A 15,375-nucleotide genomic window follows, 5' to 3' on the forward strand; every position below is an offset into this window, starting at 1 on the left:
TGTGTCCCACTGAAAGACTTGCCAGAAACAGACAGGAGTGGAGGAGCTTTGTCACTGCCCTAAACGCCAGAGGCGTAATGTGTACATACTAACTAACTAAACTCTATGAATTGTGGTGTAGATCATTTAGATAATTTGAGTTCAATCAGTAACCTGTAAAATTGCAATGGTTGTATATTCCACTTTAACAGTTTTCTCTCATTTATAAGTATATGTACAAAGATAGAGTATGGTGCAACATACTATTTTTGTTTTCATAAGTCAGGGACGACTACAATTCATGAGTGGTCATGAATACCACTCATATAGTCATCCCTGATTTATGAAAATAATACGTCTGTCCTCTTATGTATGCTTTTTATGTAAAATATAAAAACATATATATGTACATGCACCAGATAGATATTTATACCAGTCTTTCTGTAATAGTAAATTGCATTGTAATATCTTTCCTTAAGTATTCAAGTGGTAAAACATGTTGAGTTATCATAACTTGTAGCTCATAATTATTAGTCAACGGATACTTTTTGATTTTTGTGGTATAAACTGACTGGGCCTATAAGCTTAGGCCATGAACTGTTAAACCTGTGTAGAAATTGAATTGACTGCCTGATTATTTATTTTCTACAGGCTACAGAAAGTGATATGGGAGATGTAGATTTAACAGGTCTCCCAGAAGCACCTGTGGACTCTGAAGATGAAGAAGAAGAAGATGAAGATATTGACAGAACTTCAGATCCATTACTGGGGCGAGATGTTGTACGAGAGTGCCTTGAAAAAGAACCTGCAGACAAAACGGACGATGACATTGGTGAGAAATATCTTGATATGATCTATTTTATAACTCAAATAATAGTCGTCTTTGAAATCTGTGTAAGTGCATAATTATTAATAAATAGCCTCATAACTATGGATGATGCTTTTCAGAGATTTTTTCCAACTCTTGTTGTCCCAAAGAATTTATAAACTAAACTAGACTATTATTCTCTTCTTATATTTATTATGAGAAACTAGGTGTCTGAAAGTATTAGCACTGAGTTGCTAAATACTTTGGTGATTACAGTTTGCTAATGTGCGGGTGGGGTGGGGAGTAAATTTAGCTGCCTGACACTGGCAAATTTGTTTTGGAATTTTTGGCAGGGCTGGTGGTATTATCACAATATAAAGAGGCTGAATTTAAGTTCCAAGGAATCCGAGTCAAAAAGAGGTTTCTGCAAGCGCCAGGCTAAAGTTGGCATTAGTTTAACACTAAAACAAAAATTGAGATTTATACTTTTCCTCTGATTATTTCTGTGAACACTAAAAATGATTTCATGTCATTGATATTATCTATCTTACAATCATCATTCAGCAAAAATACTTTATAACTTTTCTAAAGGCTTAAAGTTCAAGTGCTTTTACACTTAGCTAGATTGATGCCGTAATAGTCAATCAGAGCACAATCAAGATTGAAAAGCCAGGTTCCTTTTATTAATGTTGATTGTAAAATGCATGCTGTGCTCATTTAGCCACAGGCACTAATAGTGATTGAAATACCACTGAGCAATTCCTTCAGTGAGTTTAACGCTGAGGTTTAATATACCTGCAGGGGGTATAGTACCTTAGAGGCACAGGCCTTGCAGTCTTCATATCAATGTTTCCTTTATCTAATAGAGCAATTACTGGAATTTATGCATCAACTCCCAGCCTTTGCAAACATGACCATGTCTGTAAGAAGAGAACTTTGTTCAGTTATGATATTTGAAGTGGTAGAACAAGCAGGAGCCATCATACTTGAAGATGGACAAGAAGTAAGTTATAGCACATTACATAATTTAAACACTGTATGATACTGAAACTCAGGATTTTAATATGTTCAAATCTAAACGTACAATAGCATTAAACAATTTGTATGTATAGTACTTGAACAGTGATCTGGTATATTGCAATTTATTTTTGTACTGCTACCTAGTAGTTAGGGGTTATTTTACAAAAATTGTATTTATAATGTCATAAAAGAATGGATCTTTTCTATCAGTGTAAAAAATAAAATTCTCTGCCCAGGAAATAATATCCCTTTTCTGAAGTAATCTTTTAAAAAATGTTTTTGATCTTGTGCAATTGTTACCCATTGGCTTAACTCAAGTCTCCTCTTGTGCAAATTTGAGTGTCCAGTGGACATGTTTTAATGCCTATGTAAAAAATATAGTATCACACCACAGGCTTCGTTGTCAAAAGGGTAGCGACAGGACATGCAAATATTTGGAAATTATTAGCACTTGGTGGATTGCGAAGCTAGAAATAAACTTTTTTATTTTGGCTCGTCCTTCACTTACTGCTTACAAGTCAGTGGACAGTAAACAGCAGTTCTTGACATGTTGTGTTGTATTGAATGAAATGTTACAAAATTGTAATGAAAGCATATTTACTACCACATGGGCAAATACTTCTGGAAGATAAGCATTGATTCATCTTTCTTATTAGAACTTGCTGAGAGAGCCATACTTTTTTTTAAAAATTCATTCTAGCTTGATTCTTGGTATGTTATTTTAAACGGCACCGTGGAAATCAGCCATCCAGATGGGAAAACTGAAAGTCTCTGTATGGGAAATAGTTTTGGGATTACCCCTTCTTTGGAAAAGCAGTACATGAATGGAGTGGTTAGGACCAAAGTAGATGACTGTCAGGTAAGATTATACCTATGTATAATTTTCTTGCATTTTTAAATGGTTAATAAAAAAAGATAATATGGTTTCATCTAACATAATGATATTTATAACGGAAATAGAATAAAGGAAGTTGGAAGGGTGGGCACTCTGTTAAATTAGGGCGTGTTTACACAATTCTTTAGTCTGCAATAGAGGGGTGTAAATTCCAGTGCACACTAGCATGTTGTGCAATAAATGGGCCTTGTGGGCCCTGGTGGCATGGATTAAAAAGTAGGATTGCCAACAATCCCTTATTAGAAGGGGTGTCTTCCTCTCTGTACAACAAGATCAGGAGTTGCTGATTGCTGCAAAAAGCGACAAGAAATACCACTGGTGAATGTAGGTAAGTACTGATTATTATTATTATTATTAACAATGATGATGACGATGATAATATCGGGAGAAGAGGGAGGACGTGGATGCTAAAAAACAGTCCCTTAATTTTGAAATGCACTGTCGGCAACCCTAATTAAAAGTTCCCTAGTGCAAGTTGCAGGGCTACATTAACACACTAGGGAACTTTTGGTGTGGGCCAGCAGGGTCCACACAGGTTAGTTAGTGCCCAAGAAGCTAGTATGGACTAGAATTTACACCCTTCTAGTGCAAACTAAAACACCATATAGACAAGCCCTTAGTTGTCAGTTCTCCCTTCTTATTTTGGAACAATTTTCTTGTACATTGCTGTCATCTGAGAAACAGGAACTTTTGTGTTGTGCTGAAGTAGCTATTTACCACTTAAGGTCATGGTATTTGTGTGTGTTTGAAATGCTATAAGAACAGTTAAACAGAAAATATCATTTCCACTTTTTACAAGCTAAGTTCTCTTTTAAGATTGGTCTTTGCACAGTAACATCGTAGTGCTGTATGAGGGATTATCAATTTCACTTGGACTCTGTTTACAATTTAATATCTAGTGGAACTGGACAGGACTGGACTGATGTCAAATGATATGCTATCGCTATTGCATTACATTGGCCCAGGTTTAGTGCGTGGAGATGTGTTTATGTACTACCGGTTTATTAATTGTCCCCATATTGTTCTGGGTCAGTTTGTTTGTATAGCCCAGCAGGATTACTGGCGGATTCTGAACCATGTGGAAAAAAACACTCATAAAGTCGAGGAAGAAGGAGAAATTGTTATGGTAAAGGAGCACAGAGAGCTAGATCGCAGTGGAACCAGGAAAGGACATATAGTCATTAAGGTGATTTTCTTTATTTACTTAATATTCTCCCTGTCAAACTCTAAAAATGTTAATTTGTCAGAAAATACAGTGGGAACCTGGAACATATATTCACATTTGTCTTTCCTAATACAGCTCAATAGAGAGTTGATTAGAAAGGATTTATATTTTTATATAAATACAAAATCTGCTTCTTATTAATTAAAACAGGATCTATTCAGTACAGATTTTCTGGTTTTATGTTAGAAACCACCAGTCAGTGTCTTTACATGCATTAATGTGTGTTGTATTGGATTAGAAGAGGTATTTTAAAACAGACGAAAGAATCGATGGAATGTTATTGTGCAAACAAAATGCTATTATAAATGACATGATCGTGCATAATCCTACAAAATGTTTAGGAAGGTTGAAATATGTGAACTGAACTTAAACACACTGATACTTTTTCTTTCTAAGCGTTTATCAATCACTCGGTATAATTTGGGGGGGGAAAAAAAAGTGCACTGTGTGTGGTTCAAAGCCTGGATATCATCACTGGGGTGATGATACTGTGTGATACTTCCTGAAAGCCCTTTGCATTTCTGTTTTTAAGGCAACACCTGAGCGACTCATCATGCATTTAATAGAAGAACATTCTATTGTGGACCCAACTTATATAGAAGATTTCCTTTTAACATACAGGACATTTCTATCAAGCCCATTGGAAGTTGGGGATAAACTCCTGGAGTGGTTTAAAGTGGACAGCCTCAGGGATAAGGTTGGTGTCAAATGAACAGACCAGCTTTTGGGGTGAAAAATTATCAATCTTTAACCCTTTTTTGTGGAGCTGATAAAGTCTGGCAGTTCCATGATAATCTAAAAGTACATATTTTTATAGCAATATATTTCAGTAGCATAAAAAGGTATTCTTCCACATAGTTGCACACATGTAAGTTTTGATTCTAAATTCAGTTATGCCTCATCATAGCCTCTAAAATGTGTAATTGCTGATCTTAATATGTAAATGGCAATGTATCTGAAATCTAAGTCAAGACCTATTATTCACAAATTTCACATAGAGCAAATATTTTCAGGTGTACTCTCTCATATTCTGGGTACAATCAGCCCTCTCAGAAGACCCATTTTTGCCAGTAATTCAGGGCAATTAAGTGTCCATGATTTCCTGGGCATATCACTGTTGCTTTCGTGACAGCATTGGACCTATCTTCCCTTGTTTTTAAGGCAGCAAGTGCATTTGATTTAAGCAGCTTTCTACAAACCATGCATCTGAAGTTAACTGCCACCACAGAAAAGGGTTGTAGATGGTGCAATTGATGAAATTACAATACTTCTATATATGGAAGTAAGTGAAGTTCTGTATGGATATGCACATGTACGCAAAATAAAATTTATATGGTCTGATGGTTTTTGTTCATATTTGAAAAAGATGGCAATAATGTTCTTAGCTGACTTTTTTCATATATACTAGAGTTTACCTGCAACAAAACCTGTTGACCAGCGAAAGAACTGGTATTTAAAATTACAGAGGCTTTTCTGTGCTTTTCAACTGTTTCATGTTGTTGTTCTTTCTCCCTTTTTTGTGCCATGCATTTTGACAATTAGTCTTACTTTTTTTTTTTAATTAAAAATGTGAAAATTGTCCACAGAGAACATCTGGAATAACTGCCACATGATCTTAGTAGTCTGTCTGACAGGACTATTCCATATTGTGATAGAATATACTCCCATGTCCACATCCTACACACTATTGTAATAATCTTTGTATAAAGTATGGCTTGTGAGATACCATTTAAAAACTCATAATTTGCTGATCAGTAATGTCATGGCAAAATGCACATAACAGTATTTTATTATATGTGAAGTTATAAACATAAGCTGAGGCCATGACTAAAAGTATGTTTTCCAGGGAAGTCTGGGGAGTGGCCAAACCAGTCCCTCAAAGACAAAGGGCAAGCTGACATGTCAGCCAGGTGTAAACAAGGTTGATGGGCCATTACTTGCTAAGTGGCCATTTTTTTTGGCAGGAAAAGGGATGGGGCAAAAAATCTACATCTTAGCACAGAAACAGCATGGAGCTTCCTTCCACACAGACTGCCTGTCATCCTGAATCTCATCGGGAAATGTTTTCCAAGTGGGAGGGGACTGACACTATAAAAGGGGGGGACAAACACCCCAGGGCACCCCTTCTCTCTGTTGCTTTCACTCTTTGTACATTGATTCACTGCACTAGAAGGAACAAAGAAAGCAGCCATCAAACAGAAGAAGGGGTCCTGGCTAGGGGCGGCTCCAGGCACCAGCACGCCAAGCGCGTGCCTGGGGCAGCAAGCCACGGGGGGCGCTCTGCCGGTTGCCGCGAGGGCGGCAGGCAGGTTGCCTTCGGCGGCATGCCTGCGGAGGGTCCGCTGGTCCTGCGGCTTCGGTGGACCTCCCGCAGGTGTGCCGCCGAATCCGCAGGACCGGGGACCTCCCGCAGGCAAGCCACCGAAGGCAGCCTGCCTGCCGTGCTTGGGGCGGCAAAATACCTAGAGTCGCCCCTGGTCCTGGCCTAAGAAGTTTGGCCACTAAGACTGTTGAGTGCAGCTATTGAGAAGAACTTAGCTTTCAATTTAACATAGTTTGTTAAGATAGGCATTAGTTGCATTTATTCTTTATTTTTCTTGGAACCATTTCTGACTCTTATACCTTGTTACTTGTATTCATTTAAAATCTATCTTTTTGTAGTGAATAAACTTGTTTTATTTAATCCAGTGTGTTTAAATTTAAGTGTTTGGGAAACTCCATTTGGGATGATAAAATATGTGCATAATATTCCCATTGATGAAATAACAGACCTATATAAATTTGTACTGTCCAGGAGAGAGCTGGGCAGTACAGGGCAAACATTTCAGGAGAAAAATCTGGGACTCTGGGAGTGTGTTGGGGTCACCCTGCAGTATAATTCAAGCTAGTAAGAGCATAGGTGCTGGCTGCATTATACACACAGACATAACTGGAAGTGACTTCCATGCCGGAGGCTGTTTGTGAGCAATCCAGACTGGAAGCTACAGCAGCAAAGCATTGTAAAGGACACCCCAGGCTAGAAGGCAGTGGTGACATAGCTACTCATTAATCTGGATTGTGCCCTGGGTATGTCATACACATGTCAAGCACTTTCAAGATTTGTCTTTTCTGTGCATAATGAAAAGAGTGACTTCAAAATGAGCTGAGTATATAGAGATAGATACTAAAAATGACTTGGGCGGAGGGCCTGGGTTGGATAACATTTTTGCCAACGTAAAATTAAAAGCACTTTTGCATACAGCAACTTTTTTGTGAACTTGCAAAGAAAGAAAACTGTCTCAGCAAGTGAAATAGGAAGTAATTTATTTTTAGACACAAGAAACTGCTGTAATTGTTGAGCACTTTTGTTTAATAGAAACTGAGTAATTGACGGCTGACTATGAGAGTTGTATAGTAATTCTGTAGCACAGTCAACTGCATTGTCAAAAAATGGAGATGAAGGTTCTCAGGATGTAATGTTTTATCATTACTATACATTTCCTAGAAATTATGCTTAAAGAATTGACCATTCACAGTGGCAATTTGAAAAGTGCAAGGTTTCTGAATTAAGCAAAACTAAAAGCACTTTGTGTGACTGTAGATAGTAGTCCAGCCCCTTAGATCCAATTTGATTTTTCCTTCTCTGATCAGTTTAATTGTGCGGTGGAGGAAAATGACTCAGGGATGGTTTAAAAGCAGTAAAAGTGACCGCTGCTTTTGGTTTACTTCTGTGAAAAACCTGTGTAACATCAATGTAGAAAATAAGGGCAATCAGATTAAATCCACATAAACAAATATGTTTACATTGTACATCATCTCTTTTTCCTTACTATTAACTCCAAAACCAACCCATCTGTTTATCTTGTTTCTGAAGGTCACCAGAGTGGTCTTATTGTGGGTGAACAATCATTTTAATGATTTTGAAGGAGATCCCGCTATGACACGATTTCTGGAAGAATTTGAAAAAAACTTGGAAGATACGGTAGGACTAAAAACTATCAGTGTCATGCTTTCCAGTGAGGTGTTTTTTTTATCATCTGTGATTTAAGAATCTTTTAAAAAGTCCTTGGGCTAGAAGACGACCATCTATATTCAACTTTTAACACAGTCCTATTTGGTCTAAATTGTACATATGGTTGTACAGAATCAAACAGTAAAATGGTATAGACTACTCATTTCTATCCCTTGATGGTATTTCAAGAAAGAACAGGGTTTGGGTTTTTTTAGTAAGAATTGGATCCTTAATTTCATAGATTCTTTTTTCTCTGGCATTGTTCTTTTCAGTTGTTCTTCTAATTTGAGATGAAGAAACATTGCATTCCTTTGTGTGTCTTCTGATTTACAGAAAATGAAGGGTCACCTCAGGTTGTTGAATATTGCCTGTGCCGCCAAAGCAAAGTGGAGGCAAATTACTCTGCAGAAACCTTCCAGAGACTCGCCACTCTTTTTCTGTCTAGTTGGAGGAAGTGACAAGGGTTTTGGCATTTTTGTAGAGACAGTAGAAACAGGCAGCAAAGCAGCAGAAGCTGGACTTAAGCGTGGTGATCAGGTAAGAAAGTGCATAAAATTATTCATGTTTCAGATGTAATTTTAATAAAAATCCCTCCTGGTTTAACCAAGTACAGTAAATGCCAGATAACATTTGTCTGAAATATAAGACTTAAAATATTACTAATTTGCTCACTGTTTACCAAACTACGTAGTATTTTAAGGATTTACGGTTTGCATCTGCAGTTCTCTTCTACAGTTAAAATAGATATGAAAAACCCCCCAAAATATCGTAATCATGGTTTGTTTTAGGAAACATTGTTAAAAAGGGTTGTAATGGGGAACACTCACTCTCGCGAGTGCCCCCTGGCCAAGAGCGTGTGCCTGCACACACACTCTGTTTATGGTGGGTCTTTGCTGACTCAGTTCTATGGCCAAGTCTCACATAGTCTGTTTGGGTGATAAAAGCAAAGCAAACTCCTTCCGGGATATAAGACCAACAGGGGGCCAATTTCATTACCCTCTGTAAGGTCCTTTGGTCTGCGACCCTATTGAGGGGCTCACTCTTCAATCAGTCCAGCAGGGCCTATCACGGTGCCCTGGCCAAACTGTGTCTCAGCCTCTTCTGGGCTCCCTCAAATTATTCCTGTTCTTTAAGCAGTCCTGGCCCTGGTGTGGGATCACATCCACCAGGGATCCCTCCCTGGAGACTCTTTGCTTCTCTGGGCCTTTCTGGCTCTAGCTCTTCAGCTGGACCACTAAAAGACTTCACTTCCCCCTCTAGGTGCAACAAAGTCCGACATGTTTATACGACATACTTGTATTTAAATTGTAGCAGCTAATTTATTAAGATATTTAGTAATGCATGTTTTCATAATACCACTCTGATATGTAGCAGTATTGTAACTGCTGAAGCATTTATTGTATCTTTTTTATAATAGTAAATAATAAATTTAGAGAATGGAAAACCTTTTGTGACATTTAATCTAAAAATTCATTTTTTTTCTTTTTCTCCCAAAAGATAATGGAAGTAAATGGACAGAACTTTGAGAACATTACATTTGTAAAAGCTGTTGAAATCTTGAGGAACAATACTCATCTTTCCATTACTGTAAAAACAAACATTTTTGGTGAGTAGACTTGCATAGTCAAGGTACCTTGCATGTGAAAAAGAAGACAAAGTTCCCTATCCTGAAGGCCTCAGGGCCACACTAAGTTCCACCCATTTGCCTGTGACCCCAAGGAGCTGTTCTAGGAGTTGATGATCACCAGAGCACAGAGGCCATGTCCCCATGTCTTTTTTTTAGCCTGGGTACTCCCCCTACGCCAGGGTCTGCATGGGGCTGGGGTAGAGGCAGCATAACCTGCTCTGTGGTCCCTGGGAAATCCTCATGTGACCATTTAAGTAGCTTTATTGAGCCTTCACACAAAGGGGCTGAAAGGGGGCCAATAATCTGACCCAAAGTTTATGAACCAGTAAGTCACTCATTCATAAATCCTCTCTGTCACCTGTTTTGACAAGAAATAGCAAAAGATGTAAAATCAGGGTTTTTAAAAAAAATTTTAATTATGGGTGTGAGCACCATAACATCTTTTACATCTGAAAGAGAAAATGGAGAATGTATAAAGTATATGTGCAATATCCATTTTAGCTTTAAATTGTCATTTTATAAACAAATAACTTTTTTAAACCTCAGTCAAAATATCTGTTAGTTTTCCATAATCCAGGGCATACATGGTCTGCATCCAACACCACAAATACCACTACAGTAAGAACAAGATTCCCCCTAAACATACATGGTTTCTTTTCTTTGACTTGTATTATATTTGAAGTTGCTGGTGGTCTTTTCTTCTTCTAAGTCTCATCTGCTACTTCTAATTACTTGTCTTTGTTCACTATTGATTTTCTGTTTTTAATTTTTTTTCTTTACATCACTATAGAGGTCAAAAAGTGGCATGAACTTAACTATAGCTTATTGCCTCAAACAAAATGAGGACAAAAACAATTTTAAAAAACCCTTTTCATCAAATAATGTATGCTAATACAAGGTGACATGCAGCAGTACACCAGCTTGTACAAACTTCCTCTGAAAGTTAACATGTTCATATGAAAATGAAACATAGCTGCAACCAAGTCAGTGAAAAAAGACTCAGGATGGTCTAGCTCTCTCCCTGATTATCTGTTCAGAATTACAGCCCTGTACATATAAATGTATATGCACGGATTATGAGACCTTTTTATTGTTGCTAGATATTCAAGGTGCTTACTCTGCCTGCTGCTTGAGGTGTTTTAACAAATTCATCAGCTGAAGCCCTTTGCAAAGATTGTATTTGCTATTATAATTTTTTAATAGAGTGCTAAATGCCTAATATGGTGCTAGTGAGTTATCAGAGAATATATCAGTGAATCCCCATGCTCACACCTGAATTTCTTCTACAAAGGTGTGCAGTCCTAAATTTTGCTATGTAATAAAAGCATGCAATTTGATTTGGTATTTGTGCATAGTATGTGCTGCCTGCCTGGTTTGGGTGGAAAACATGAGTAATCAGCACTGTGCAGCTGTAAGTTCTGTTTCAGTGAGCACAGCCATATGTGTTCAACTGAAAACACTACATTTCTCTGATGTCAGCAACCTCAAAGATATAAAAAAAACTGCTTGGCAGAAATTCATGTACAGCTTAGGCAGGGCAGGGTTTTATGTTATATAACAGAAACACAAATAAAATAGGTATAACTTTTCCCCCCATGGAATGGTATTTTCTGGAAATGTCATTGTTACCAGTTGACCAGTTAAATCTGATAAGTGTAAAAGAACACTGTATGTGGAATATATTTGATAATATCAATGAAGATAAAAGAAGTGTCAGCCGGTAAAGTGTCAATCAGTCTTGTGGTTGTTCTTAAGAAAACAGCTGCATTCCATTACCTAACAGATACAGACAAAAATGTTGATTAATGTAAATATAATGTTTCCCCTTTTATCTAGTTAATTGTCTGTAGTGGATGTCAGCAAAGTTTTATGAAATGTGTTGTAATCTTTATTAGTAAGAAAAGTGAAAACGATGAAATGTCTTCTACTTCACTTTTTAATTTCTGGTTGGAAATTCCCTCCAATGCAGTATTTTTCTCTTTGCAGTCTGTTTTCCATTAGTCATTTAGGGCCTACTCTCTCTCCCATTGAATTCAATAGCGAAACTCCACTTGATTTCAGTGGTAAGAGGAAAGGAATATTAAATTGACCATATTGTCAGTGTGTATGTTAACAACTATACTATCCAGTATTTCTTTCTTTTATGGTGGTAGGTGGGGATGGGAAGAAGGATTAAAAGAACAAGCTTTCCAGGAGGTAAAAAGAAATTCTAATAGGTTTATCTTCTTTTACAGTGTTTAAAGAGCTGCTTAGCAGGATAGGACAGGAGAAAAATGGAGTCCCCCATATTCCAAAAATTGCAGAAAAGAAAAGTAATCGCTACTCCATCCCAGATATGCCCGGAGATATGGAACAGATGTTTCCATGCGAGAAAGGAAACAAGAAAATCAAAGCAAACACTGTATCTGGTGGAAGAAACAGAATCAGGAAAATTTTAGACAAGACACGATTCAGCATCTTGCCTCCCAAACTATTTAGGTAGGTTAGACTGCTCTGGTAGAAGAGTAACTGTTGTCTAATAAGTTGTTGTTTTCTAAGTGGCTTAGAATGTTCAGGTTTTATGTGACTATTGTTTACATAGGTATAAGAAAACTGCAGCAAATATGACTAGCAACTGTAGAATTAGACCAAAATAGGTTTGAAAATGCCTTTTCCTTTCATGTGCCTAATTTCAAACCTGCTTTGCTCTTACATCATTTTGAATGCCTATCCACAATATTTAATTCAAATATCTGATTGATTGTCATTATTCTCTTTAGCACCAATTGTTATAGTATGAGTATGAGGAACTACCTGTGCAATCTGGGCACTGGGAAAGCATTAATTAATTAGCTTTCAGTTTAAAATGAGTGGATATGTTAAATCTGTTCAGGTGCTTTTGTCTATAACAACCCATTCGGATTTTGTAACTGTATTTGGAAAAGTGTTTTACATAAGGAATTTTTTTTCCTTATGCACGTGGTTCAGTACCTGCAGTTGAACGTGCAATATTTTTTTAATATTTATTCTGTGACTTACAGTTCAGAAATCTCAACTCAAATCATACAGTAATGACTACTAGCCTTCCAGCTACCAACACCCTGTTATACTGTGAATATATTTACAACATATTCAAAGACTAATTGTTTTAAGTGCTAAGAATTATTCTGGATAAGACAAAATACTGAGTTTGGATTTGCATTTTAATCAATTTGATGTTAACAAAAGTAGAACAACATTAAAAAGTTAAACATGGAAAAGACCTAATTGGTCAACTCATTTACTCCTTTTTCACCTTTGTTGTTATTCTTTAGTGCTTTGTGTCCTATGTTACTGACTCGAGCACTGGCACATCAACAATTTGCCTTGGGACACTATTTCAGTAGACTAATAGGTCTTATTGTTATGACACTTGTCTTGATAGTCAGCTACATTTTTCTAGTTCTCACTTTCATCCTAGTCCTCCTAATTATAAACAAGTTGGACCATTTCCACCCCCAAAAATCAGTATGCTCTTCTTTTAGTCCTTAAGTACATAGAATATATATAAAAATGGCAGAAGTCTTTTAATATAACATGAGATCAAAGTGTGATGCCATTTTAAAGACTAAGAAACGTCTCTGTCATAGTTAATTTTTCCCCGGTGTTAATTCATATTCAGACATCAGTTGTCAAAGTGGAATCTTCATGTGTTGTTTGTAATAGGTCTTTGCATCTGCTTGATTTTGTTTTGTTTTGTTTTTCTTTGTTTTAGTCATCTGGTTTTCTCTCTGCACTTCTCTCTCTTCTGTATAAACCTTGTTATTTATGTTCCTCAGTAGAATCATAGAATTGTTGAAATGTTTACAGTATTTTCCTTGTGTTTTCAACATTGTCTTCTTTCTGTTACTGCATCACCTTCTCAGGGGATTGTTTTGGTAAGAAATTGCCTAATTATATGTTGTTGGGGGTTTACCAATACAGCTTCCTCACAAGCATGGATGCTTTTTCACTTCTGTGCAGTCTCTTTGGTACTGTTGAATAGCATATATAATTCCAGTACTTTTTCCTGCTATAAACTCAAAAGTCTTACCATTAAGTTTTCATCATCTCATGGGATTTATAGTACCATATGCTGAAAAGTATTGGATCACCCCACTTCTGCCCAAGGCAATGTGTGGGATGCTTCAAGAATTTGTAGAATTTTGTCAGGTTACTGCACAATTACATTGACCCTATTTTGGTGATCCAATAATGTGATTATAAGCACGTCTACCATGCCTCTCAGCTCATGGCCCTATACAGTAAAGAAAAACTGGCACCAGAATTTTGAGTACTCCACTTGGATTAAAAAATTAGGTATCTTGAAAATGCTCACAGTTTGTGATATGTTTTTATACTTACCTTTGTAAAACTGATGCCCAAGTTTATATTCCCTTTGGTGTTTCATTTCTTTTCTCAGATCTTCTCCCTTTAACCTTCTCAGTTCCAGTTTTTGGCATAAATTCTTTCAGCTCAATAAATCAAAACTGTTATAGATAAGAACACCACCTCCCAAACTATAGTATCTGCTTCTCCCTTTTTACCTTCATCCTCTAATTCACCCCACACTTTGACCTGCATTTCATGAATCTATCATTTGTTTACATTTCCATCAGATGCTACACTTACTACTTCTCTGCAGAAAAGCTTACTCTTATGTTCATTTCCTCTCACCTAAACTGTTGTAACTCGTGCTTCCTTTTCCCTTGTGTCCTAAAGTTGCAACCCTTCAGACCTCAATTTGTCCAAAAAGTGACTCATCTCATTCACTCTGTGTACCCAAAAGCAGAAACACAGCACGATTGCTTGCATTCTCAGAAATCTTCACTGGCTTCTCCATTTCTAAATCGGCACAAAATTCTTTGTCTTAGTTTTCAAAACCCTTTCCCCCAGTCCCTAATCCATTTTTTTCTGATCCTTAGCCTGTTTCTGAAGCTTCCTTGGTTCTCCTCTTCCTTTTTTCCCCCCACAAAAGTCACTGTAACTTCACCATCTGGAGCAGAACCTGATTTGCTCTGTCTCTATGCAAATCGTATCTTAAGATCCATCTTTCTTCCTTGTTCTGAGACTCTTAACCATCTTTGTATAATATATTATCCCACTCTTCTTTTGCTCAATCATTCTCCCTGAAACTTGGCCATTTTCCCTCCTCACCTTTGTCCTATTACATCTATAGATGTTGCCTCTGGCTTATTTTAATTTACTTTTATGAGTTGACTAGAATAATATGTGCTGTCATTAATGATACTTTTGTTTGAGCAATACTGCATAAAATTGTAGTTATGTATTTTATACAGTACTAGAAATAGAGGTGAGATGTATGTAAATTCCATAATTACATTAAAAAGACTCCAATGGATACATTAAAATGAGAGATGAGGTAGTTTTGGTTTCGTATGGACAGAAACTTTGAAAAATTAAAGTAACCAAAGCGTGTTCTGCTAAATAAACCAAAGAGATTTCTTCTTCCTATATCTTAATGCAGAACTCCTCCCTGACTTCCCTGAAATCATACTTAAGAAAAAGTATTTTGCAAATAAATATACACAAAACCATCAACTTAGTTGATTGTTTTGGGAGAAGTGCTGCTAAAATTCCATTTAATAATGGGTAAGACTTTTAAAATTCTTTTAACTCTCTGCCACAAGTGAATTATGTGCTTGCTTCCGATATAGAAGCATGACCTGGTGACTAGATTTTTTTTTCTTTGATGAGTGGCCAAATGCTTACAGTTTGTGCTTTGGGCTGCAATTTTCTTAGGGCTGCACCTCTGTCTAGCTTGATGCACCACTCTATCTAATGCTAGTCACCCTTTATAGTTCTTCTTGTG

General features: G+C 36.9%; 1 protein-coding gene across 1 annotated transcript in view; it reads left to right on the forward strand.

Moving 5' to 3' along the window:
* RAPGEF6 (Rap guanine nucleotide exchange factor 6) overlaps nt 1–15,375 on the forward strand; it is a 235,841-nt gene that overhangs the window by 165,240 nt on the left and 55,226 nt on the right. The window contains exons 9-17 of the mRNA XM_045026507.1: nt 631–811; nt 1,654–1,790; nt 2,508–2,666; nt 3,736–3,888; nt 4,460–4,624; nt 7,781–7,888; nt 8,252–8,455; nt 9,416–9,524; nt 11,780–12,023. Of these exons, the coding sequence (XP_044882442.1) occupies nt 631–811; nt 1,654–1,790; nt 2,508–2,666; nt 3,736–3,888; nt 4,460–4,624; nt 7,781–7,888; nt 8,252–8,455; nt 9,416–9,524; nt 11,780–12,023 (1,460 nt within the window). The remainder of the gene's footprint in view (nt 1–630; nt 812–1,653; nt 1,791–2,507; nt 2,667–3,735; nt 3,889–4,459; nt 4,625–7,780; nt 7,889–8,251; nt 8,456–9,415; nt 9,525–11,779; nt 12,024–15,375) is intronic.

The sequence above is a fragment of the Mauremys mutica genome, chromosome 8 (genome assembly GCF_020497125.1).
Source record: "Mauremys mutica isolate MM-2020 ecotype Southern chromosome 8, ASM2049712v1, whole genome shotgun sequence".
In the NCBI taxonomy this organism is placed as follows: domain Eukaryota; kingdom Metazoa; phylum Chordata; order Testudines; family Geoemydidae; genus Mauremys; species Mauremys mutica.